This window comes from Anopheles coluzzii, chromosome X (genome assembly GCF_943734685.1).
Source record: "Anopheles coluzzii chromosome X, AcolN3, whole genome shotgun sequence".
NCBI lineage: Eukaryota > Metazoa > Arthropoda > Insecta > Diptera > Culicidae > Anopheles > Anopheles coluzzii.
Window position 1 is genome coordinate 14,310,697 of NC_064669.1, and position 27,503 is coordinate 14,338,199.

Below are 27,503 nucleotides of genomic sequence, written 5' to 3' on the forward strand. Positions count from 1 at the left end.
TCGTTTTATAATGTGTTAGAAAAAAGATAATCACATCGAAGGATGCCGGGATAGAAACTGTAACATTAATAGCTCTCAGTATAGTAAACACATGTGTTAGTAATTGTGATCACTACTGGTACTGGGAGGAAGAGTAGGGTCATAGTTTTACGTGGGATGGTTTCGTATTTCTGGAATCAGTTACGGATATCTTGAAATAAGCTGGTAAGGTAACATTTTTTATGTTTGTATCGTATTGGTTCCGATGTTTGGCATGGGAAGAAGAGTCGGTTTAATTTCAATTTCAAAATCAGCAGCCGAAAAAAAAATAATAGCTCACATATGAAGAAATAATATGGTGCAAAGGGCTGCTGACCGACCTCTCCAAGATTCGGCCAGGGAGGCTTACCATCGAAATGCTACAGCTGATCGTGAGAATTTGGGAGCGGGACCGGAGGAGTGGAAGCTGTGTGTCATCCACCCAGTCTACAAAAAGGGCACCAGGCTGGAATGCTTCAAATTTTCGTGCAATCGCCGTCCTCGAGTCTGCCTATAAGATCCTGTCCGAGAACCCGTTCTGCAGATTTGCGCCCCTTGCTTCGTCAGCAGCTACCAAGCTGGGTTTGTTAGAAGCAAACCCACCACAAATGAAATTTTAACTCTTGGGAAGATCTCCAGAAGTGTCGAAAACACCAGATTCCTACACACCACCTGTTAATCGATATTATTGCCTGCTGCCTACGATACCATAGATCGGAATGAGCTATAGAACATCATACAGCGGAATCACTTTCCTGAGCTGTTGCTCCGCCTCCTAAGACCGAAGCATTTTGCCAAACAATTTGAAGCCGCTTCAGAAAATATGTTATTTTTCCATGTTTTTTTGCTTTATTCGGACGAGAAAAGTTTTGTAAAAGGTAGATGCACATGTCCTGCACGCATTGCATACATATGCATGACAAAAAACGATGGAAAAAATACTTAATTTTGAGATCCGGCATGACCATTCCCTCGATGACCAAACAAAGCTTCCACCAGCTGCGAAATTACACTAGCGAGTACGGACAGTGTCCCCCGGCCATTGGAGACCACTAAGGACGGGCAGTGCAAGGTGAGAGTATAAAACCTAATGCCGGAAACGTTCGTATCCCACAGGGGTTGGAGGTAAGGTCTCCAACTCTCCTGTCTGCTCGGAACTAGACTAAGCGCGGAACTAGACAACGACATCCGTCGTATGATATTTTACCGGTCTATCCAATTTCTCGAGCTCGCGGAAGACGATAGCGGAGATGTGTTATGCATACACTCGACTAAAACGCGACGCAGCAAGAATAGGATTGATAATCAATGCGACGAAGACGAAATACCTGCTTGCCGGAGACTCAGAACATCTAAGAAGCAGTTGATTAGTTGACGGCGACAATCTCGAGGTAGTAAAGGAGTTCTAGGAGTTCTGGGCCGGTCTGGTGGTACAGTCGTCAACTCGTACGACTTAACAACATGCCCGTCATGGGTTCAAGCCCCGAATAGACCGTGCCCCCATACGTAGGACTGACTATCCTGCTATGGCAACAATAAGTCACTGAAAGCCAAGCTCATTTCACTAGTGGGTACAAAGACAGGCCTTGACCGACAACGGTTGTTATGCCAAAGAAGAAGAAGAAAGGAGTTCTACAATCTTGAGACGGTCGTTACTTTGGACAACAACATCAGCAGCAAAATTCAGAAACGTATTGTACAAGGGAATTATGCATACTATGGGCTTCACCGACTGGTGAGATCCAGAAGACTTTGAGCCCGCACGAAGCTGAGCTGACCTTTTTTTTTGCACCGTAAACAAAGCGGGGAATCACAAGAAAATGTTTAATTTATTATTTCAATATGTTTTTAGTCTAGATGTTTGGGGAATTGAATATCCTTTCTTTTGGTGTACGATAAACCATATTCTGATGTATATTTATTGAAACATAGCAAAAAAACACGAAATTTCACGTTCAATTTCACAGGCGTTTTACGAGAAGTTCAAAATATATACGTTTTTCACCACTAAAAACATCTGTGTCTTAACCTGTGGCGCTCGGGACACTTGCCTAAGATTGGTGTTGAACAACACTTTAGTTATTAATTTTATGTTGCCCATTTTGGTCATCATTCAGACCGTATTTACAGTCTTTTTGATGTAAGTTACTGGTTTTGCGTCCAATAATTTAGCAGCCATCAGTTTTGTGACCAAGAATTATACGACCAAGATTCTTATGTATTCAAAACTAGCTTCACTTTAAAAGCCAAGCTCACTGGTGGTAAACGCAAGCCTTTACTGTCAACAATTGTTATGCCAAAGAAGAAGAAAAGACGAATTTCACTAAAGTTGGAAATTACGTTTTACAGCCAAAATATAGTTGATAAATTATTATTTCTGATTAAATTCAGTACTATTATACATACAGTCAAACTCGTGAAGCTAGTTTGGTTCTTTCTGTCTTTTCACCCGTACCGCACACAGATTCAGCTTAAACGACTGATTTTCCTGAACAGTACAAAGGGAAGCAGAAAGCTCTCAAAGCAAGAAAAGCTCCATTGGCTTGGGTATCCCACCAACAGATGATAGTGCCATCAGCTTTTTTTTCTATTTTTAGAATGCATCAGTCGTTTGCCATCTGCTAAATGAATTCTTTTTAGATTTCTTTCAGATTGAGAGTTTGAGCCGTTTAGAACCCTAAACGTGCTGGTGGTTTTCATTGAAGTTTAGTATTTAAACAATCGTATCGCCGTTCTAGTTCTAGCGATGCATAACTTCAATGCGAAACCATACAACAGTACAGATGGAATGAGATTGCTATCCAAGGGAGGAAGCTCCCACTGGTTGGGTATCCCATAAATAGATGGCGCTACCAGCTTTTTGCTATTTTTCTACGAAGTCGAAAAAACGAAGTCTTTCTATATTCCGTTTAGGTTGAAAGCTTGAGTCGTTGAGAACCCGTTTAGTGGTCGTTTAGTGGATTTGTGGCACTTGGGATACATTTTAGCATTACAGTAGAACGTCGATTATCCGGAACGGATTAACCGGCGGACAGCTTAACCGTGCGCATAAATCTGACAGCTTTGCAATCGTGCGATCATTTAAAGCGATATTCAAGTTCGTAAACGTTATTTTTGTACAGCTTCCTAGTGTCTAGTGCTATTTTCGAACTTCATTTTTGTTCATGAATAGTTGTTTAACCTACTTAAACCAGTTAGTTGTGATGATAATTAAATTCTAATATTGCTTAATCGAATGAATCATAGTAAATTTTTGGTAATACCAGTGAATTTATTAACTTTTGTATGAATTTGACATTTATTGGACTATTTTCCGTGGCTGTCCGGAGCTGTCCGGATAATCGACTTTCTACTGTATTATCATAGCAATGGGTCACAACTTCGCCAAATAGCTATTTGTTAACGCTTTTTCGCGAACGTTAAATTTTGTCACTTTTTGTCAACTTTTGTCAACGTTATTTCCTGGCTGCATCCGGTTACAAAATTTTGAATAAAGCTCAAATAGCGCATGACCACGGAGCTGAAAAAATGTTGAAAATTTTTTCAACTTTGTCAAAATTGCTTGTCAACTGCAAAAAAGACCCAAGCGCCACAGATTAAGCTTAAACGACTGGAAAATTGAATATCCATAGAAAAAAAAAGAAAGCTCCACAGCTTCATTGGTTTGATCAATAGATGGCGTATTAAAACTGATTATTATATTGCTATCCTTTTCTTGCAATGTGTTTCGGCAAGTTTCATCTTATCATGACCTATATAGCCTTCTAACTTTCCGAGCAAAAATCTATATGAATGGTCGTGTGGTAAGATACGTGGGTATCAACACCAACGACCATTACTCAAATCTCACTTGCTTCAGTGCTGATGGTTTCTATTGGAGTTTAGTATTTAAACAATCGTATCGCCGTTCTAGTTCTAGCGATGCATAACTTCAATGCGAAACCATACAACAGTACAGAGGAAATGAGAAAGCTCTCCTCCAAGCGATGAAGCTCAACTGGTTGGGGTATCCCACCAACAGATAGCGCCACCAGCTTTTTGCTATTTTTAGAATGCATGAGTCGTTTGCCGTCTGCTAAACGAAGTCTTTCTATATTCCGTTTAGGTAGAGAACTTGAGTCGTTTAGAAGCCGTTTAGTGATCGTATAGTGGATTTGTGGCACTTGGGGAGCTTTTCTCGTGGCCGCACCAAAAACATACACAAGAGCGACAAAAAGCTCCAACATCTGAATATCAGTGATAGTTTGTTTAAGAAGCACTAACTAGGTACATAAATCAATTAGAATCATGCATTTTAGCATTATTATCATAACAATGGGTCACCACTGCGCCAAATAGCTGTTTGTTAACGCTTTTTCACGAACGTCAAATTTTGTCAACTTTTGTCAACTTTTTTTCCTGACTGCTCCAGGTCATAAAATTTTGACAAAAGCTCAAAAAAGTGACAAAAGCTCACATTTTGAAAAATTTGTCAGCATTTTGTCACTCCCGTGGCCTTTCGCTTAAACAAGTTACAAAAGCTCACGCTTTGAAAAAGTTTTCAGCATTTTGTCACTCCCATGGCCTTTCGCCTATAGATATGAAGTGAAGGTAGTTTCCGGGTCACCCTGTACAGGCATTTGTTTTGTTTTGGTACGCAACAAAGTGTCAGAATCAAGTCAACCTTCCTGCATGGCTACACGATGCTCAAGCGCTAATAAGTTTAAAATGCCTTGCTTTAGTAGTGTGTTTCCCTTGAGAACGAAGACATTGGTTTTGTTTCTTTGCAATGCGATAAATTTATAGCACAGAAACACATTATTCAAAATTGGCAGTAATCCTCGCGCAAGCCACTATAGCACCTTCCCATGGGGTGTAAACGCGCCTTGAGCGAGCTGTCTGTTTTTCATCTTTAACATTTCCACCTTCCCACAAACCCCTCCGGTGTGTGTGTCCGCACACACAGCGACAGCGCCTCTCTCTCTCTCTGTTTCGCTGAGTGTTTATTAGATTAGAAACGAAATTTCGACCCATTAATTGCAAAGCAGTTGCGTAGCGTTTTGTTCCTCACCGACGGGGCAGTGATTGTGGCGCTTGTGTTTGTAGCGAGCGCTCGCGTGTGTGCGTGTGTGTGTATGTGTCCGTACGTGTGCTAATAGTGGCGTTCATCCGCAGCAGGGTACAGAGGGTACACACACTCCAAAACACATCCCCGCTGTGCCATCGAGCTGCGTTTGCCTGTTTGCCTTCCCGCCTTGGATGTCCGCTGCGGGCCGGGCACCAGAACCATATCCGACCGTACGTCCGGCTGCTGCCGACAGTTCCCTCCCCGGAACGATGTGACCCCGAGCCGCCCAAGCGCATCCTTATCCGTAGCAAGCGAGCGCGCGAGCGTGTGTGTGTGTGTTGTGAACTAACCACCCAGCCCTTCTCCAACTACCCCCTTCCCTCCCACGGCGCGTGGTACGTGCTAGGAGCAGGTGTGTAAATAGTCCTAGTTGGCTTGTGCGGCCCAAAGCCGCCCTCAATCAACCAGCGCCAACAACCATCACTCCCTTCTTGTGCGATAAAACGGAAGAAAGAGAGCGAAAGAGTGCGTGAGAGCGAGAGAGCGAGAAGGAAAGTGTGAGGAAGCATCAACCGATCAACCGCCGGAATCGGCATCCCCCCACCCCCTCCGATCAAGCAGTTCTTCAACCAGCGGACGGCGTTCGGCATTGTCCTTTGAGCCCGTTTTGCCCTAAACCCGTTGACCACAAAGCTCGCCGGACCGAGCACCCCAGCTCGATGGCAAACGTCGACGAAAATGGCTGTGCGGGAGCTGCACCGGATGGACAGCAAGTAAGTTTTTACTTCGGGGCGCTGGAGCGCTGATTAGATCGCCGGTGCTAATCGAGCGTGAAGGGAGGGGCAGGGAAGAAGAGGAAGAAGCGAGCGCGCTTATCGATTCCCAAACGCATCCGTCCTCCGCCACTACCACCACCCTGTATTGTACTTCTATTGTATTGTATTACCGTTCGTCTGCTGTACCCCACCCATTCTAGAAGAAACAGACAAAAAAAAACAACAACAACAACAAGCCCCACCAAAAACTTCGCCTCAGAGGCTCGATAACACGACCGAAGACACATAGACACACACGTACACACAGAGAAAGAGACAGGTGAATGAAAAAAAAAACAAAACATGCCCACCCACAGTGAGTCATACCGGGCGGGCAACAAAAATCAACCCTCATTGTGGTGACTGTAAGAACCACCCATCTGCCCCTCCCCTCCCGTTCCCTGCCTTCCCCAACCATTCCAGCACCGTTTTCCTTTACAACCACCGTGCCTGGCGGTGGTGTAAAATCGATTTGACCATTCACATTTGACATTTGCAGCACGGAAAACGTGTGGCCACCCAAACATGTGTGTGATGGCGTTTCGGAAGGAAGAGGAGGGGGGAGGGGGGGAGGAGCAGTGGCAGGGGAAAGGATGGTGGGGCGGTTTGAGTTGCATTGCTGGGGCAGCGGCACACGCAGGCCCAACGGAAACCGAAAAAATGACGAGCAGCGAGAAGAAGAAGAGCAACAAAAAAAAGAACCCACAAACACACGCATACAGCTGCTGTGGTGGTGGTGGTGGTGCTGTGAAATGTTGTTGTCATTGTGGCACACCATTCCCAAAATCCCGATATACTCCCGCTTAGATTGCTTAGCAGGCCCCGGGGGGAGGGGGGGGGGGTATGGATGGAAAAAGCCCTGTAACTGTTTTAGGTGGTTGGTTTTATTGACTTTTTTGTTTTCTCGTGCCGACTACTTTAGATGGGCCGTTTTGAAGGCTGCGTATAATAATTTCCCGGAGGTTCACGAAGGATTTCAGGATTTCGCCACAGCTGGTAGCATTCCCTGCCCCTCTGTGCACATTTGATCATGTTGGCAAGTTTTGCAGTGGCTATCACTATTGCTGAATTTGCTTGCTGAAGAATATCCTGTTCCGCACAATGCAGTGCCAGTGGGTTCTAAAACGATACGGAATACGGAACTGGACTGTATAGATGCTTGGAATACCGAATGATGTAGACTAGTGCTCTCTGGAGCCCACCCACGAATCCGATCCGACTCCGAAATTCTCGGCATCCGGAGTTGGGGTCGTGCGGAGTTGTCCGGAGTAGGGCGGAATCGGAATCGCTCGGCGTCGGAGTTGTCCGGAGACGGCAGGAGGCATCTAATTTCAAGGTGCTTTTTTCCTATTTCGCTTTGCGTGTACTTTTTCAACAGGTCTTTCTTTCTCAGAATAGCTAGCTTGAGTCGACCATAGTCAGTAGAAATTGAAGTCGGAGATGGAATGGCTGACTACAAAAAACATTGCACCAGTCGTCTCTGGTCAACTCCGGAGTTCTTGCCTAGAATCGATTTCGACTCCGGGCGACTTCGGGCAACTTCGAACGACTCAGGACGACTCTGGATGACTCCAGACGACTCTGGACGACTCTGGACGTCTCCGGAGGACTCTGGACGACTCTGGATGACTCTGGACAACTCTGGACGACTCCGAAAGGCTCCGGACGACTCTGGACGAATCTGGACGACTCTGGAAAACTCTGGACGACTCTGGACGACTCCAAAATTCCGGAGTTGGGGTCGTTCGGAGTTGTCCGGAGTAGGGCGGAATCGGAGTCTCTCGGAGTCGGAGTTGTCCAGAGTCGGCAGGAGGTATTAAATTTCGAGGTGCTTTTTTCCTATTTCGCTTTGTGCGTGTACTTTTTCAACAGGTTTGAATCGACCATAGTCAGTAGAAATTGAAGTCGGAGATGGAATGCCTGACTACAAAAAAACAATGCACCAGTCGTCTCCGGTCAACTCCGGATGTCTTGACTAGAATCGATTTCGATTCTGGGCGACTTCGGGCGACTTCGGGCAACTTCGGGCAACTTCGGGCAACTCCGGACAACTCTTGACGATTCTGGACGACTCTGGACGACTCTGGACGACTGTGGACGACTCCGGACGACTTCGGACAACTCTGGACGACTCTGGATAACTCTGGACGTCTCCGGAGGACTCCGGACGACTCTGGACGACTCTGGAAAACTCTGGACGACTCCGAAAGACTCCGGACGACTCTGGACGACTCTGGACGTATGGAGGACTCTGAAAGACTCTAGACGACTCCAGTCGACTCCAGACATTTCCAAACTGCTCCGGATAATGCTGGGCAAACCTACCTTCCAGTGTGGATTCCGAAAATTTCGGAGTCAGATCGGAGTCGATTCCGGATGTTTGCCAACTTTACCCATCACGAAAGGCATTCCTACTGCATAACTCGTCCCTTCGTCCCTATTGAGCTACTCATAATGAGTACTGTCTCTTCCGATCCTAGTCGGCTTCCATGTTCTAATCCATGTCTGCTATCCTTCCTTCTGTGACGCCATCTGTTCAGCTTTTCTGAATATCTAATCCGATGTGTTCTGGATTCCTTGAAATTGGATTCCAGTGCTGGTAGCAAATTGCTCTGGCATTCGATAGATCACGGAAAAATGAAACTATTTGTTGGTTAAAGGCTGGGAAACAATTACTTTTCACAAGCCAATCAATTTAAAAAACAAAACAAAAAAACAAAAATATTAACAACTTGCACAATTTGTGTACAAGCAATATTTATACATATATTTTATGCTAATCCTCCCCTCTGTCTCTCGCTTTTTATCTCTCTCTTTCTTTTACAGTCCATGGATGGAGCGTACCCACTGCGGATTAAGGTCGTGGCTGGGCTGCAGCTGGCAAAGAAGGATATATTTGGCGCTAGGTAATATTTCGCTTGTATTGCCAAAACAAAAACAAATATAACAGAAAACGCTCACACACACTCCCAAAACCTAAACCGGCAAAGATGATAAACACCCACATGCCCCCCCCCCCTCTCCAGCAAACGGCACAATCTAATTAATTTCACAAAACCCCCATTTCCGCACCCGCACAGCGACCCGTACGTGCGCATTGACGTAAACCAGATCAGCGGTGACGCGACCGTCCTGTCCAAGTTCACCAAGACGAAGAAGCGGACGCTCCACCCGAAGTGGAACGAGGAGTTCATCCTGCGCGTCAACCCGGCCGAGCACAAGCTGGTGCTGCAGGTGTTCGACGAGAATCGGCTCACGCGCGACGACTTTCTCGGCATGGTCGAGCTGTCGCTCGATCAGCTGCCGAAGGAGCGGCCGGGCGTCGAGATCCCGATCCGTAGCTACCCACTGCGACCGCGCAGGTCAGTTCGGTACGCTTGAGTTTGTTTATTTTCTTTTTATTTTATTTTTTTTATTGTTTATGTTTTAAGGTCTTTAATTTTACTTTCCTTCGGTTTGGAGGGGGCTTTCGCCATCTATAGAAGTTCCATTTTTCTCGCCTCGGTTGTGGTTTTCTTTTTTTTTGTATTTTTGCGCCAGTTTAGGACCTGGGGACCCAGGGATTGCGCAGTTGCGAACGGTCAGTTCCAGGTGGCCGTTAGTTTGGCGGGGTAGTTTTTGTTTTTCTTTCTTTCCCGTGCAGCCGGGACGGACCTTTGTTTGGTTTGGAAAGGTACATTTGGTGCTTAGAAGCGTGTGCGACTGGGGCGTTCTGCTTTCAAGCGAGCACAGCAGCAGCAGCAGCAACACACGTGTATTTCTTTCCTTCCCGCTTGAATAGTGTAGCACTTTGCTGGTTTATGTCGCTTTGTTTTTAATATTTTCTCCCTTCTCACACCCATCTCGCACCGTTCCCGCCACTCTGCAGCGCTCGTTCGAATGTGCGGGGCGAGCTGCAACTGTACCACGCGTTCATTGTCGATCAGGACAGCAACGAGACTGACTGGGAGATGGTTGACTCGAATCCCGTCCCAAGCGTAAGTAGGAGCCAGTTGGCAAACTCGGTACCGATGGCATCACTATCTTTCCCCCTCTTCATCCTTCTGCCGGCGTAGGTTGCCAGTACGCCGCGTTCCTCGACCAGCAATGCGGCCGCGTTCGAGCTGCCCCAGGGCTGGGAGGAGCGCCAGGACGCGAACGGTCGCACCTACTACGTCAATCATGTGGCCCGCTCGACCCAGTGGGAACGTCCCACGGCAGTGTAAGTGGCCAGCCAGGACCAGCCCGAGCCGCACCCGAGAGCTAATGGCAGGCTTCATTCTCTTTGCAGGCCTATGGAAGCGATCGCCGAAAGCGATATGGACGTTGCATTCCAGCGCCGGGTACACATCAGCGTAGACGACAGCGCAACGGTAAGTATGGTGGTCTGCCATCCCTTCGGTCAGGATTTTTCTCCTTTGCTCCTTTGCGTCCGGCTGGGCGTTTACTCGGATTTTTTACTAAACGAACCCAATTCGCTGTTTGCATGCGCGATCGAAGCTCGTTGGTTCGTTTTTCTCTTTGTTTTTGTTTTGTTCAATTTTGATTTAAATTTTTGCATGCTCACGCGGGCTTCCCGGGGCTCTCAAGCAGGATATGGACAACATTAGCATCGATAACGATTCGTTCGATAACATTGAGGAGGAAGAGGAGGAGGAGGAGGAGCAGGACGAGCAGGAGGAGGGCGGACGGGAGCATGAACCGTTGGCCCCGGGGTTGGTCGCGGGCGGGGCGATCGAGGTGCAGGCGGGCGAAGCGATCGCCACCAGCGCGGACAACGATGAGGTCGGGGTGGACGCGCTGGCCCACGCCGCCGCCGAATCGCTCGCCATCGATTCGTCGCCCGAGCGCAGCCCGGAGGTTTCGATCACGGAGTATCTGCTCTGCGCCGACGCATTAGAGGTTGTGTGTGTGTGTGTGTGTGCGTGTGTGTTGTATGCAGTTTTTGTTCACCTCCGAGTGGCTGTTGTTTAGCTAGGTTCCGGTAGCTCACTTTTGCACGACCACGTGTGTGTTGGGTGTGTTTTTGGTCGTTGTTTTTTAGACGCTCGGTAGTCAGTATTGCTTGCATTTTGAATTGTTTTTTTTTTATTTAATCTTGGTACAGATTGTTCGGAACAGTTTCTTTTTCTTTCGGGTCATGCCGCCCATGTGTGGTCACATGTTGAAGTATACTAATATATTTACAGCGGTGTTTGGTTGACTTCCCGTAATTGTTTTGGGGTTTGTTTCACGATTTTATCACCGTTTTCCAGATATTTTCGCATCGTTCCTACGATTTGTTGGCATCGTCCCATTGAAAGTCAGTGCAAACGGTTCGAAAACATCTGGACTATGCCCAATAATTTAAAAAAATGGAAAGCATCCAAAAATGTACGGGAAGTAACCAAAATAATCCTTAGGAAATCCTCTGTTCAGCGGACTTTCGCATAAAGAGTGTAATTCGTCATAAAATTATCAGATGCAAGGAATTGGAATATGTTTGTTAGTTGCAATCTGAACCACTGATATATCATGTCCCATCCTTTAGCCACCCTCACTAAAATAACCGTTTCTTGTGCTCTATGTGCATTTTTTTACAATCTTTCTTTTTGGATATTTTTTCCGGCGTTTTCCTTAAATCAGAGTTGTCAAACTGGTGGCCCGCGAGGTCTATCGGTGTGGCCCGCGACCACTTAAACCAAAATTTATTTATAGAAGCATTTCTCTTTCTACAGTACAAGTCAGTCAATGCCAAACACCTGAAATATGAAGAGATTTTCTTCTTCACAGGTTTCTCTACTAATTGTCAGACCATGCAACGTCACAAAACCTTGTCGGGTTTTTTTTCATAACTTCTCTCTATGCGTGTATGCACAAAAAAAGACCAGAATTCAAAAAACTGTTCGAATTGTAGAAGGAAAAACCAAAAGGAAAACTTGAGGAAAATAAGTATCCAATTCCAGAGAATTTTAGTAAAATTAACGAAAATGTTTTTAAAATTTAATGTTATAAATATTGTTATAACCTTTCCCATGAGAAAATGTGTTACTAAAAAATATTTGATGAACATTTGTTTAAAGAAACAACTCGCGTATTAGCTTTTATCTCATACAAAACCGTGAATGTCCGGAAGTATCTTACCAATAAAGCATTTTTTTTTTTGGCACAACAACCGTTTTCGGTCAAGGCCTGCCTATACCCACTAGTATAGGGAGCTTGGCTTTCAGTGACTTATTGGTACCATAGCAGGATAGTCAGTCCTACGTATGGGGGCCACGGTCTATTCGGCGCTTGAACCCATGACGGGTATGGTGTTACATTGTACAAGTTGACGACTGTATCACCAGACCGGCCCAAAAAAGGAATTACTATAAAAAGAAAAAACTTGGAAAAATTGACAATATTACTCAACCAATAGGAATTAAAATGGAAGGCCTCACATTTCTTGGCATATTGTTTTGGGAAAGGTCGAAACTCTCTTTAGGTATGGTTGCAGCTTAGAACATAACTCTTCTGCAAAATTTATTTAGAACAAAGATGAAATCAGGTGTCAGCACAAACACTTGTTACTTGTGATAGGATGTTACAAATGATCTCAAGCTTACTAACGGGAGTAACGGTTACTAACGACGTGTATGACACTTTGCACTCCTCGACTGTCAAATGAAGATTTGTCAAAGTCTGGACTGAACGAACCAACCTGTAGTAATTTATGGAGCTTGGGCAGCAACAAAAGCAAAAATTCACTGTTTTTAACGCATGTAAATGCAGTTCACAACCAATACCAGCTCAAAAATATTGATAATCAAAATGACACTAATATCAACTTAAATTTACTATCATATATTGAATATACCAATGCAGTAAGTCATGGCCAGTTTGGAATTATTTGAAGTGTATGGCCTATTGAAATTAATCTGCTAAAGTTAATTTTTCAACTTTATTTTGCATCAAAGTTTTAACTATTTAACTTTTGCATCAAAGCCCGCCGCGTCCAATGAGTTTGACATCGCTGCCTTAAATGAGCGGCCAAGGTCAAGGCTGCTTCATTATTAGTTTTAAACACATGTATGGTAATGGTTGTTAGTTTGTGTCAGGAAATGATCAAACGTGGGTCAAACGTAGGACTTGGCCACTTTTGCCGATGGTTTTCTTTCCCAGTTTTTCATAGCCATAGCCAGAGCTATATGTTAAGGATACTTTGTGTATATTTAAAAACGACTCGATCGGATTGGTTAAAGATTAATTCATATTAATACAGGTAAAAAAAATCCTAAACCTAACAGTACTTTTAAGGGTCTTTTGAACCTTGGATTACATGTTGCGTCGGAGTTTTACTATTTTAAGATTCATACAGCGACGCTACAGTAAGGGTCACATTTTTTTTCTTTCCTTCTGAACAAACGAATATTCAAACCACCCGCCCTTCAAACGATCTTTTTCTCTCCCGGAGCTCAGTCGGATACGGGCAGTGTCGGGTCGGATCTGGCCGCCCTGCAGCTCAACACATCGCGTAGCAACTCGCTCGTGTCCGCGTCGAACGGAAGTCTCGCGAGCAGCGCCCGTCCCGATGGTTCGGCCGAAAAGGAGTCTACCCACACCGTAGTGTTGCGTTCGGGTGCTGCACCCGCTCAGTCCGCACACCGGCATCTGAGTACACCGCCCCGGCTGCCGGCCGCGCTGGTGCGAAGCAGTACGCGGGCCGTCCCCATACCAGGCCGGGCGGCGGCGGCACTGAATCGGTCCAGGTTCGTCCCGAGTACTTCTCGATCGTACTTTGCACAACCCAGTCTCTCTCTCTCTCTCAATCTGCCTCTTTGTTGTTGTTATTTTCCAATTGTCGCTGTGATATTGTGACACTACTGTGTACGCCCGTTTCCGGCGGGAACGCTTTACAGAAGTGCAGTTTCGCGGTGGACAACGGTGGGCGCAGCGGGGCAGCAGTGCACGGCCCGTCCAGGCAGGCACGAGCAACTGACGGAGGAACCCGCCCAAACCACGGCCGAGGTAAAACGCGCCAGCCGACATTGCAAGATCAAAGATCTAGGTGCTTTCGCTGGTGCAGGCGTGCTTGACGCGCAGCAGGTCTTGCGGCTGCGTGCTGTAGGGCCAGAGTGTGTTTGGTCGCTTTCCGTGCTCGGGTGTATCGGATTGTCCAGTGTTGGGGTGGAAATCGGTTGATAAGCAGCGTGAAAATTTGTTGTGCTCGTCATGGTTGTGTGCTGTCCACTTGCGGGAGTGCGCTGTTTTGTGTGTGTACGTTTTGGTTTTGTGTGGTTTGTTGGTTTTTTTGGGTTAAGTCGGTGTGGCATTCTATCGTGGAATGTGTGTGGTCAGTATGTATAAGCACTTGTGTATATGGTGGCGAGTTCGAAATGATGTCAAACAAATGATTGAAGCTGGTTGGAATTATTTTTAGGTCCCATAGTTTCCCTTAGTTATTTTGTGTCTTTTTCAGGTATTTTTGGATGTTTAACGCACATTTATAATTTATCTAACGACTCATTCAGCCTTATTCTACTCTTGCAATCGAGATAGCTCGACGTTGAACAGTTGAACATTGCTTAGGAAAAAAAAGGTTTTATTTGCAACTACCTACTCCGTTTCAAAGAGCAGTATTGAAGATTCCATTGAAATGTATCAGGTAGTAGAGCTTTATCCATGAAAGCGCCTAGGTATTCTTGTGATTCTAGAGTCGATTCAAGCCATTCGTTCCCGATATCAAAACCCCAACGGAAAATGAATCAAATACGATGTCCTGGCAGTTTAGAAGTGAAATATTTCAGTTTTCTGCCATGAAAGAATGGTTTGAAATTAATTAAAGAAAATAATGTAAACGCCATCAGGACCCAAATTGATCAACCAACATGAAACAAAGAGATAGTTCAACGAAATTGAAAGAACAATTCTTATTCTTTGGCTGACGTTCCAATTTTGTGAGCGTAGATGAAAGTAATCTCTGATAGCTGTTTTGGTTATTTGACGCCTACTGCGATTGCGGCTTCCCGTCTCGATGAATTCTCTCTGCAATACTACTAAAAAAATGTTGCATTTTTCAAAATTTTCTTCTCAACACGAATCGAGAAAAATAGTACAATAAGCTCCATTGATTGTTTGCCAAATGCTATGAATGTTTCTTACCGTTTTTTTTGTTGGCATCGTCCCAACATTTTTAAAACAAAAAGTAAAAAAAAAGTTGAAATGCAATCACTCAATCGTGACCGTGTCCTTGAACATATAGCGTCGGGCCGTGATGTATGAAGCCAAATATGGTGAAATCCAGTGATATTAGACGTGAGAGCTAACCTCTATAAATAAGTTTTAGCATTAGTTTAATAACCAAGAGGTAACGCGCATTAGTTTTGTTACTTTCTGATTACCTGGTCAGAACCACGCTGATTTCTACGCTGATTTTTGGTTAAACAACTGCTTTCGGAAATGGTTAGCTGATTGATCATTCGACTATACTGCTACCATAAATAGTCAGTTACTGGATCGAAGTACATACAGTACCTACTTGCTAAATCCTAGAATTGCCCAGGTACGTGAACTATTCCTTTTCCTGAACTGTTCCTGAATTCGGAATCAATGCAAGGACTGATATGGTATATGTGGCAGTTCCAAGACCGGTATAGGGAAAGGATTAGTTCCAGGATCGGTATAGTGTCTTTGTAAGTTCTAGGAACTTAGAAGTTCCTGTTGTGGTTTCAAGATCACTTCCATGACCCAAAGGAATGAAGGATTATTTCTTCGGTCGGTATGTAGCAGCATCAGGTCCAGGGTCGATATGGGTTCAAGATCAATTCTAGAATCGGTATGGGTTGGGGATCAATTTCAAAAATGAATTAGGTTCAACATCTATACCAGGGCCGCTCAGGATCAATTCATGATGTGTCAGGGGTGTATTTCAGGACTATTACCAGGACTGGTTCAGGCCCAAATCTACAATCGGTATAGGTAGGGAATCAGTTCCAGTGCTGCTCGCGGTCTAGGATAAATCCTAGAGCCGTTATGGGTTTAGGATCAATTTTATTTCTGGCAATACATTATCAAAATTAGTCTCTCTTGACCCTCGAAAGTATTTTGAGTTACCCTGTAACCGAGATGAAATGAACTAGCTACATCATAAATCTGTTTCAATCCTTCGATAATGTGGTAGTTTATAGAATTTTATTTAGATATATGACTCTAGATAGTGGAAGTCTAAATAAGAGAAAGTATGCCTCTGAGGATGGGATGGGGGGTATACCTGTTCAAACGAAAGTTTGAACAACATTAGAGAATACATCCTTTCTCGTAGAAGAATAAGAAGAAGAAGACGTAGAATTTTAACGAGACGAATGAAGAAAAGGATTTAAGTTTCAAGCTTAAATATCGCGTCATACATTTTTGTTTTTGCTACTGTTTTCACGAAGTCCTTATACATGCTGTCACATTTCTGTCATGGAAGATAGTTGGGTTAGGTTAGTTATTGCTTGTCCGTGTGCGTGTGTGTATATGTATGAACTTAACCAATTGTGTCCGCTAGCTGTCCAGGCATCATCGTAGTAGCCTGTCACTCATCGCCACACTTGCACACTCTCACGTTAGACGCACGATTTGACAGTTGGTGACAGGAGATGGCGAACTCCGCTTAAATGGTATTCTACATTCGAATTTGGCGCAAAACTCGTGTTTTCGTGTGCACTCGCTGCAAGGCAAAGATGGGCAACAGCTGGTGGCGGTGTGTCGAAAACTGTCCAATCAAACCGTGCATAGCTTGCCTAGCGATCGACTTTCTTGCCTGGTGCTTTTTTCTGTTGCTGTTGTGTGTGTGGGTTAGAGGTATCTGTGCCGTCACTGTTCACGCCCAAGCAAGCTCCAGCGTGTTTACCGTGTGTTCTCGGGCTCAGTAATGGATTGGCGCTCTTTCTCTCGCTAGCAGGAGAACGGTGAGAACGGCGGGGTGCAGCTACGATCGTCCGCCCATCTGGCGGACGGTGGGCGCCGTTCGTCGAGCCGCTCGTCCATCGGCAGTGACAGCAGCTTGCGGGCGCAGCAGCGGGCCGCAATCGACGCAGCGGACGAGGACATGGTGGACGGTGGCGGCGTCGGCCAGACCGTTGTGCGCAGCGGTAGCAGCCACAGTAGCAGCAGCAGCAGTGCCTCCAGCAACATGAACGGCGACCGGCGACCGTCCACCAGTGGGGGCACCCACCCCCACCATCACCAGCACCACAACAACAACAACAACGGGGGTACGTTCGGCACCGGCGCAACGCACGGCAGCAACAGCATCAACAACAACGACACGAGCGACGACCGCTCCTCGACCCGGTCCTCGACGTCGAACGAGAACGACTCGTCGGGCAGCAGCCCGTCGACTGGCGGAGGCGCCGGTTCGATGACACTGCCGGCCGGCTGGTCGATGCAGCTCGCCCCGAACGGGCGCGTCTTCTTCATCGATCACAACGAGCGCAAGACGTCGTGGGTGGATCCGCGAACTGGCCGGGCCAGTCCGATGCCGACCAGCCAGGGTTCGGCCGCCCTGAGCGACGTGCGCCGGCCGGAGGACGGGCTAGCGCCGCTGCCGGAAGGCTGGGAGGAGCGGGTGCACAGCGATGGCCGTATCTTCTTTATCGATCACAGTAAGTGTGGCTAGGCCTTTGGATGGAACGTTTCCATTTGGGCTCCGTTGTACTTATTGTGCTGTCTTTTACCTTCCTCCAGACACCAGAACCACCCAGTGGGAAGATCCACGGCTGTCCATACCGAACATCGCCGGGCAGGCGGTTCCTTACTCGCGCGACTACAAGCGAAAGTACGAGTACCTGAAGACGCAGCTACGAAAACCGGTAAGTGATCGCTTTGATGTTTCTAGTGTATTTTGTTTATATTGAAGAACTTGTCCACCATATGATGGCCTAGCAAGTGTGAGATAATGAAAGCAATGCCCTTAAAATCACTTCCTTATTGTCAAGTTACGAAACTGTGAGCTGTTCTTAAAAGCCAAAATCGGTTCACTGCAATCAAAGAGATCTAGAGTCTGTTTAATTCGTGGAAACATAGCCAAAATTGTTTCGTTTGTATCGTATCGTGTATTTCTGAAGCCTGAAGTTGAAGTTAGCCGGTCTCGTAGTACAGTCGTCAACTCGTACGACTTAATAACAACATGCCCGTCATGGGTTCAATCCCCAAATGGACCGTGCCGCCTTACGTAGGACTGACTATCCTGCTATGGGGGGAAATCAATTAGTCACTGAAAAGCCAAGTCCACACAAGTGGTACAGGCAGGCCTTGACCGACAACGGTTGTTGAGCCAAAAGAAGAAGTTGAAGTTGAATGGGTGACTCTGCGTATTCTGTCTGTGAACGTAGCTCGATATGTTTTTGCAAAATTGGAGCAGTAATGGAAGCTTTTAACCGTCATGTGGAGCGGGTAGGACCGCCTACCCGGGTAAGTTTCGCATCTGTATTCCAAAATAACTTTGGATTAAGAAATCGTATCGATGTCAAATTTTTAAAATGCCTCAGAAAAGATATTTTCTAACCGTGTGCAAAAACTAAAAAATATCAAAAATGTTTAAATATCTTTTTAAATTATTTAAGTTTATACACCCTTCACAAGTACAACCGCCTACCCGCGTAGGCCATACATTTTGTTTGGAAGAATGATGTTTCTCGTATTTAACCTTTAAGTTGGCAACCGAATACCCGTGTATTTTTCAACTATAAACTGCAATAACTTTTGATTCACTGCTTTTATTGGCCTGAAATTTTCTGTAGCCCATCAACATTTAATTTATGATTTTTTGGTGCATAAGTTGTAATTTTAAACAGCCTGTCAGTTTTTTATTTTGATTTTTTTTTACTTTACCACGTAAGTTGGCAACCAGCATACCCGGGTATTCCATACATTTTGTATGGAGAATGACGTTTCTCTTCTTCTTCTTTTCGTATTGTGCCTATTTTCGAGCCAAATTCAAGCGATTCCAAATTTAAATTTGACCGTTATTTTTATAATAAAATGAAAAACTTAATGAATAAATGAAATAGAAGAGAATATATGGTTGGCACTACTTGCTTACAGCATTAAAATATAGAAAGCATTGTTTACCTATGAAAATCGTTAATTTTTTGCATCAAAACGTGTGGAATACCCAGGTATGCCGGTTGCCAACTTACGTGTGTAAATCTGGTTGCCAACTCTACGGTTAAAAGCGTATATCTTTTGAATTACTTGTTAGATTTGAATGAAAACTGTTTTATAGGATCATAATAACGTTTTATAACACATCGTAGTAAAATTAGAATTTTAAAAATCCTATCAATATTTTTTTCAATCAAAAATGTGCTGTTACTCCCACAACCCAATCGGCCTTGACGCATGTTTTGAGAGGATGCTTATGTCGTTGTCTTTTCTTTCAAATGTTGTATTACAGTTAAATTTTATTGCGTGCTGTGTAACAAAATGTTGAAAATAACACTGAAATCATCTCGTTTAAAATGATACCAACCACTACAAGCAACCGAAATAGAATTCACTGGTTGAAAGTTAACACACACATTCATACTTTTGTTATAGTGTTACTGCCTAATAGTGATGGGTGTTTCGGAGCGCACCAATGACTCCGAAGCCGGCTCTGCACCCACGGCTCCGGAGCCGGCGCCGAATCAATGGCTCCTGACCAAAGGCTCTGGACTAATATTTCAATAGAGACGGCATTGTATGATAGCGTAAAAAACAAATCTATCTTCTCGCAAGTGTAGAAGCTAACACCCGATGTGATTGTGTTATTGTTGAACAATGTTCAAAACTTGTGAATTTTTGGGTTTTTTTTTATAAATTCCTTTCAACATTATTTACTCAGCTATTTACGGATCTTCCCGATTGAAACTTTATTGAAAAGGATTTTATCGGTTCAATCTGTTAAAACCGGCTCCGGAGCCGTTGGTGCGGAGTCGTTGGTGCGGAGCCGGCTTCGTTGGATTGGAATGGAGCTGGCTCTGAAATTGTCTGGAGCCAGTCGGAGTCGGTATTTAATATAGCATGATAAGCATATTTTATAGATCGTGAACAACAAGTAAAATAACTGAAAAATTTATTTAACTTTTGAAAAAAAAAGTTGCTAAACGTAAAACTTAGAAAAAGACATAATCATCCACTCAAAATTAGCGGCCTGGCAGGTTGGGGTGTTGGAGTTACAACATATTTTTGATTGAAAAAAATATTGATAGGATTTTTAAAATTCAAATTTTACTACGATATGTTGTAAAATCTTATTATGAACCTATAAGACATCGTGTATTAATACGGTCAGAATTGCAAAACGTGTCATCTTCAGTTGTTGCGTTTTTTTCATTACGTTAAATAAGGAATCTTACCAACTGATACATATTCGAAGATTTACGATTACGAAGTATAGAGCTTTTATAAGATACAACGATTATAGAAGACAATGGTGATTTTAAAGTTTATTCCGTCTTGTAGTGTTGTCGCTTTGGCTTCTTATCAAGGAGCCTTAAATCTAGAACTTGATCCATTCGTTGGATAGCATAAACACTTTTTGTATGATTTGCACGAGAACACTTTTGAGCGCTTTTGAGCTTAGCTTGTTTCAATCACACCAGTTCACAAAAATATCCAAGTCATCTTGAAGGCCTGACGAAACACGATTATCACGAACTGTTCTACAATACAATTAATAGAAGTGATCCGTGATTGCTGTCTAATAGTGCTGTTGAATAGTTGTAGACGTCGTGCGACCAATTTTGACTCTCTTTTATTTATTGCATTCTTAGTCAAGACTAGTTTTGATAGCTTCGCCAGCAATATACCCTAGGATATACAGTGGCTCACCGGATAACGAGTTTAATCCGTCCCAATTCTTCGTTATACGAAGAACTCAATATGCAGGTGGCTCTTTTCTGTATTATTTGTATGGAAAGTGAAGTAATTGGTTCCAGAACTGCTAATGTGTTGGTAAACAGGACATATGCACATCTGAGTAATGTCTTTATTATACTAATAATTGGGAAGTTATATTGTATCTCACTACTTCCTTGTAAAATAATGGTCCATTTTCTTGAGATCTGTGTAAATTCAGTCCTCTTGATGTCCCATATCCATGCTGCTCACAAAAACCAGAACAAATTCTACCTAATTCATGGCATTGGAGCGTTGAGGCATGAATCCACGGTTTGCGATAGAAACAATACGTCATGGACGCTTTCAATAGTTGTCATTGGAGTATAAACTCAAACACTTTCACCGCAGAATAGAGTGACGTTATATCACATTAGCTCCTTGATTGGTACGGGTAGCTTTTTTTTGTGTATCGAGATCATCCAATGAGACCTTTCAGATTTCTGCAATAATTCGTAAGACATACGAAAGCTAAACAATTGTACTAGACAGGTTGGAAGGGCAATAGGGCATCATTTTAGAACTACCTGGCTGGGGCCTGTGGTTTGTTTCGAGCTTATAAAGATCTGTTGATTTCAAACGTGGTAAGATCCAAAAGGTTTTGTGGAGTGCTAACAGATGCCTTGTTTAAAGCTTCCTGAAATATGGTGTTCGGGTGATGAATACATCGGAAACCACGATTGGGGAAAAGCTCACCAATTTCGCCATCGTTCGAAGTTATCTGCACCGTTCTTGTGTGTGCATCAGCAGCACTAATTGCAAATACTCTCGTCCAATAGCAAAACGTGCCGAACAAGATCGAAATCAAGGTGCGCCGTGCGTCCATCATGGAGGATTCCTACCGGATCATCAACTCGGTCACGCGGCTCGATCTACTCAAGACGAAGCTGTGGATCGAGTTCGAGGGCGAGGCAGGCCTGGACTATGGTGGGCTGGCGCGCGAATGGTTCTACCTGCTGTCGAAGGAAATGTTCAACCCGTATTACGGCCTGTTCGAGTACTCGGCGATGGACAACTACACGCTCCAGATCAACCCGTACAGTGAGCTGTGCAACGAGGACCACCTGCTGTACTTTAGGTAAGGCGGAGGGAAGGAACAGGCCTTCCCATTTCCCCCCTCTGCATGGGAAGCATATGTTAACGCGTCCGTTTCGCACTCTAGATTCATTGGCCGGATCGCCGGCATGGCGGTGTACCACGGCAAGCTGCTCGATGCGTTCTTCATCCGGCCGTTCTACAAGATGATGCTGCAGAAACCGATCGACCTGAAGGACATGGAGGCGGTCGACACCGAGTACTACAACTCGCTCGTCTGGATCAAGGAGAACGACCCGAGCGAGCTGATGCTGACGTTCTGCGTGGACGAAGAAACGTTCGGGCAGACGACGCAGCACGAGCTGCTGCCGAACGGGGCCGCCATCGACGTGACGAACGAGAACAAGGACGAGTACATCCGGCTGGTCATCCAGTGGCGGTTCGTGTCGCGCGTCCAGGTGCAGATGCAAGCGTTCCTGGACGGGTTCGGTTCGCTGGTGCCGCTCAACCTGCTCAAGATCTTCGACGAGCACGAGCTGGAGCTGCTGATGTGCGGCATCCAGAACATTGACCTGCGGGACTGGAAGCGCAACACGCTGTACAAGGGCGACTACTACCCGAACCACGTCGTCATCCAGTGGTTCTGGCGGGCGGTGCTGTCCTTCTCGAACGAGATGCGCGCCCGACTGCTGCAGTTCGTGACCGGCACGTCCCGCGTCCCGATGAACGGCTTCAAGGAGCTGTACGGCTCGAACGGCCCGCAAATGTTCACGATCGAGAAGTGGGGCACGCCGGAAAACTACCCCCGGGCACACACGTGGTACGTTGCGGTGCCTGCTTCTCGCCGATGCTTGCTTTCTCATATCTCTCTTTCTTTCTCATTGTTTTGTCTTGCAGCTTCAATCGATTAGACTTGCCACCGTACGAAAGCTACCAGCAGCTGAAGGATCGTCTCATTCAGGCCGTCGAGGGCAGTCAGGGTTTCGCCGGCGTCGATTAGATATGTTTGCGATACTCACGGTGTGTGTCTGTGTTTTGGTGTGGTCGCTTACTGCAACACAGAGAGAGAGAGAGAGAGAGAGAGAGAGAGAGAGAAGACACAGAACATACACACGCCCCGTCCACACACAGTATGCCATCACACGTTCAATAAGAAGAAACGAAACAACAATACGGTTAGAGAAATTTCTTAGCTTCGCAAGCAACACATGGGCTCGCTCCCTTCTCCGAACCCCTCCCACTGTACGCCGTCAGCCGGGGCTGCGCGATCCCAGTCCGATAGATCGGCCAAGCCAAGAAGATGCCGACGGTGGGACGGCTCATGACAATCAAGTGTACACACGCTCGGGTCGGGGGTTTGCTCGAACATGTGTGGTTAGTTAGGTTAGGCGTAATAGAAATAGCTAGGCTCTAGGGATAGGAGAAGACGGGTGCGGCAGGCCAACACAGCAACACAGGCCCGGTGAGCGAAACTTAAACAACGTGATATTTGATACCAGCTGCCAAAAAAGGAAGGAAAACAAGGATAAACAAACATTATCGAAGGGTAGAAACTCTTGTGCGCGATAACCAAACGGCAACAAACCGTGCAAAATCAAACAAACAAAAAAAAACATACCTGCGCCGTAGTGCCGCGTTGGAGAGAAATCATCGATAAATGATAAACAAAAACTCGTAGACATACAATGTAAAGAAAAGGCCCCCTATCCCCCCATGTGGCAGTGTGAACGAGAAACAAAAGTCCAAAGAAAGCATTGCGCCTCCCATCCTCGTTTGCAGACGCTCGGAGAGAGAACTGAGTAAACAGCTGATGCAGACACCCAAGCCCATCCTGCAGTTAGGGTTTGTAGGTATATATGATACAGAAAATTGAAACAAAAACACTAGAAACCACAGGGGAGGGTCGTATTTCGTCGGTGTCATTGGTAAAGCAACGACTACCATCAAAATTGGTTTTTGGTCGGATTTTTGTAGTCGGCAAAGATAGTAAAGAAACGTATCGATAACTTGATCGGGTTGTACATTTACTTTATTGGGAACACGATTGGAACGTAGTTTTCGGATGTTCTTGTGTGTGTATGTTTTTAAAGAAAGGAAAGCGGAGAGAGAGAGAGAGAGAAAAGAGAGATAGAAAGGAAAAGAGATATAGAGAGAGATAGATAGAGATAGAGAGAGATAGAAAGATATAGAAAGAGATAGAAAGGAAAAGAGAGAGATAGAGAAGGCAAGAGAGAGAGAGAGAAGTTAAAAAGAGAGAGAGAAGTATGAAAGAGATAGAGAGAACGAGAGGGAGAGAGAGAGTGAAAGAAGTATGAAAAAAAGAGAGAGAGAGAGAGAAGTATGAAAAAGTATCTAAATTTGATTACGGGCTAGTAGTGATCGTTTATCCTAATTTTGTTTACCTTTCTCTTCCCTCTCACACACACACACACACTAGGGATGGGGAAAACAAAACAAATCCGATTAAATTCTAAATTTAACGACTCAAAGTCATCGTAGCGAATGTTAGTGCAATAGCATTATTTGGCAGGCTGCGAAAGTAAGCCGACACGTTTGTGTCGAGAAAAAGAGGGTAAAAGAATAAATAGCTAAACAAAATTTAACCAGTGAACCACGAAATGGGCTGATTGAACGATAAAATGCGATAAATACGGGAAGAGTAAATTGCAGAACACGCACTGCAAAGCATGCGTACCTACCAAGGTACGCTAAATCGTTGCTATTTTTAACTAACGAAGCAAAGCTAAAAGGATGTACTATATTTAAACGAAACCACTCAATACCCCATTGTAGCGTGGAAAAGAGAGAGAACATGGAGCAGGCTGGAAAACAACAAGGAAAAACAAAAAAAAACAAATGGCTGTTATATATATATGCGTGTGTGGGGCCGATTCCCGTAAAAAGGATTTGCGGAGTGTTGCAAACCGGATAGGGGTTTTTTTTTTCGTGTGGGGGTGAAGAGTTGTGCAAAGAGTTGTCTGTTTTTGGCTCAGCTCTTATCTCTCTTGCATCCCCCACTCCCCCTCCTGCCGCCGTCGCCGTTGTATTTTTCATCCTAATCCAATCCAAACGTTTCTGTGTACTATGTTTGCTCGTTGTTACTTAATTCGTTGTTCGTGGCTGTTTGGGCCACAGGCGTAGCGTGTGATGCTTGTTATATCCCTGCAAGGCTACAAAGGCTAGGTGAGAAACTTAACAACAAAAGAAAAAAAGGAGAGAAGACATAAACAAAACAGAATATTTATATACGATAATCCATCCCTCGTGCTTTACCATTGCGAGCTGCAGAAGAATAATGTTACAAGGCTATATTTATTGATTCCTCTGCCAGTGCGACTGTGTGGGGCCCGTGTTTGTGAAGGGCCGGAACAGGAGCGGCAAATAAAAACCAACAGATACTACACTAAAACGGGAAGGGGATTGTAATAAAGGCGATTTGTTTTGACGAAGCGCGAACGAAATAAATTTGTTAGAGAAGAAGAGAAAGTGATGGAGAGAGAGAGAGAGAGAGAGAGAGAGAGAGAGAGAGAGAGAGAGAGAGAGAGAGAGATAGAGAGAGAGAGAGAACGGATCAGTTAACTGGCAATGCTGCGGCACTTTCGAAACTATCCCGAGAACAAAGTTCAGAACTTATTAATGTTTCAGTTAATTTGTATGTTAGAGTTTAATGGAAACATATTTTAAATAAAGTGGAACTTACGAAGGAGTAAAATTATGCAGCATCTAAACTCGTATACTCGATCTCGATAACGCGGACATGGAGAAATCTAGATCGTTTGACCCCCCCCACCATGTCTGTGAGATGATCGCATTGCAGCAGACGCAACCTTCTTCCCAGACACTTGGAAGTTGATCAAAACAACGGCAGCACGCAGTGCAATGCAGCAGGTTCCAAAAGCGGCACAGAAAAAAAAATCACCGAAAATCCTCAGCTTTAGTTTGTTTAGTCTGCTGTTCGAAGCTGTTTTTGGATCATGCTGTCCCCGCAACCCAGTCCCATGGCGGCACCCCTTTCGCAACAGTCGCCGGTTTGCTGGCTGCAGGTCGTCCATCTGGATCAGCACGCTCTGCGCCACAATGTGCGCCAACCCAAGCTTGAAACCCAGATATACGAGTATCAATCGAGTTGCAAAGATAAAAAAATAAAATAAAATAAAAATTATAGCCGCGTGAATTTAGTGCACGAAAAGTGTTTCTATGCAGCGACTAGAACAGCATGCTGCGAACAGCGACTAGAACGGTAACATTTGTACAGCTTGCCAACGACCTGACGCACCAGTTGGTAAGCGAACGCTCGCGTGAAGTAACTCGGAATGTTGTCGTTTTATCTGCCCAGCGGTATCACTCGCTAGAAAGAAATGATTTTGGGAGAAAATACTTTTTTCATGTGGAGGTTTTTTTTTTTGCTGGCATCCCATTATTTCGCATCTGAGAAACTGGAAATCATTTTGCTCTCAACTACGGTCACTTATGTCTTCTGTTGCATAACTTATTGATTGAACAATATCAATAAAATGGTCACACTATTGCTTATCTCGCTTTAACCTATTAATTTGAGAAATAATTAAATATTTCCATGAACATTACTCGAAACAAAAACGAAAATCAGCATGAATCAGCAACGTTGTTTTAATTAAAATTCCGATCATTAGTAGAGCTTATCAGGCTTATTCTATTCATGAAATCGAGAAGTCTCGAACATCGAATTGCATATTGGTAAGGACAAAAATGGTTTACTTTGAAATAAAAGTACCTTGCTTTGGTGGTTTTCGTAAAAATGTATCGAGCAGTAGAGTTTTATGCGTGACATTGGGTGGGATCGCTAATGGAAGTCGTCAAAATAAACGACGGTTAAAAAAGGCGACATCTGCTCGATTGCAGTGTTCCATCGTCAAATGAACAATCGTAGTAGGCTAAGATTCGTTTGTTTTCCAGTGAAATTGACGTGTGTTTATTGTGAAATTGTGTATTTATGAATGTATATTCATGGGATGGGATCCGAAGCCCCTCGAGAGATAATACAGGCTCTCCCATCCAACTCCTATTACGATAGGTCCTCGTCGTGCAGAGTCCGAAAGAGGATTCCGAAACGGAAAATCAACCACTGATCAGATCTTCACCATGCGGCAGATCTTGGAGAAGATGGCTAAATACAGGCACGACACATACCATTGACTTCAAAGCCGCATATGATAGCATAACCAGGGTAAAATTGTATGACGCTATGAGCTCTTTTGGAATCCCGGCCAAACTGATAAGGCTAGTTAGAATGACTATGAGCAACGTCACATGCCAGGTGAGGGTGGATGGAAAACTCTCAGGACCTTTTGCTACCACCAAAGGTCTGCGCCAGGGGGACGGGCTTGCTTGTCTCTTATTCAACCTGGCGCTAGAGAGGGCCATCCGTGACTCGAGGGTGGAGACTACGGGAACCATCTTCTATAAGTCAACCCAGATCCTGGTATACGCTGATGATATAGACATCATTGTTCTGCGGCTCTCATATGTAGCAGAAGCCTACCAAGGGATCGAGCAGGCGGCAGAGAACCTCGGATTGCAGATAAACGAGACTAAGACCAAACTGATGGTGGCAACATCAGCGGGCCTACCAATAAATAATCAGAATCTACGTAGGCGTGACGTGCAGATAGGTGAACGCACTTTTGAAGTCGTCCCACAATTCACCTATCTTGGGTCAAAGGTCAGCAACGACAATAGCATGA

The 27,503-nt window shown here is 44.8% G+C and overlaps 1 protein-coding gene across 7 annotated transcripts; it reads left to right on the top strand.

Moving 5' to 3' along the window:
* The first annotated feature begins 4,887 nt into the window (after positions 1-4,887).
* LOC120948380 (E3 ubiquitin-protein ligase Nedd-4-like) lies at positions 4,888-25,508 on the top strand. 7 transcript variants are annotated; one of them, XM_040364643.2, is made up of 13 exons: positions 4,888-5,838; positions 8,707-8,786; positions 8,961-9,251; positions 9,749-9,857; positions 9,936-10,081; positions 10,151-10,232; positions 13,300-13,589; positions 13,740-13,848; positions 16,763-17,468; positions 17,551-17,675; positions 21,525-21,823; positions 21,908-22,600; positions 22,678-25,508. In XM_040364643.2, the coding sequence occupies exons 1-13, from the start codon at positions 5,785-5,787 to the stop codon at positions 22,778-22,780; spliced, it is 3,087 nt and encodes a 1,028-aa protein (XP_040220577.2). In that variant the 5' UTR covers positions 4,888-5,784; the 3' UTR covers positions 22,781-25,508. The 7 variants fall into 7 exon arrangements, with proteins under 7 accessions (XP_040220577.2, XP_040220585.2, XP_040220593.2 ...); XM_040364651.2 differs by having other exon boundaries at positions 16,766-17,468; XM_040364659.2 differs by having other exon boundaries at positions 8,961-9,242.
* The last annotated feature ends 1,995 nt before the right edge of the window (positions 25,509-27,503 follow it).

Excerpts from the sequence above, each read along its gene's own strand:
- LOC120948380 (XM_040364643.2), top strand. The coding sequence starts at position 5,785 with ATGGCAAACGTCGACGAAAATGGCTGTGCGGGAGCTGCACCGGATGGA. Across the intron at positions 8,787-8,960 it reads AAGGATATATTTGGCGCTAG|CGACCCGTACGTGCGCATTG; the intron begins GTAATATTTCGC and ends GCACCCGCACAG. Across the intron at positions 13,849-16,762 it reads CCGCCCAAACCACGGCCGAG|CAGGAGAACGGTGAGAACGG; the intron begins GTAAAACGCGCC and ends TTCTCTCGCTAG.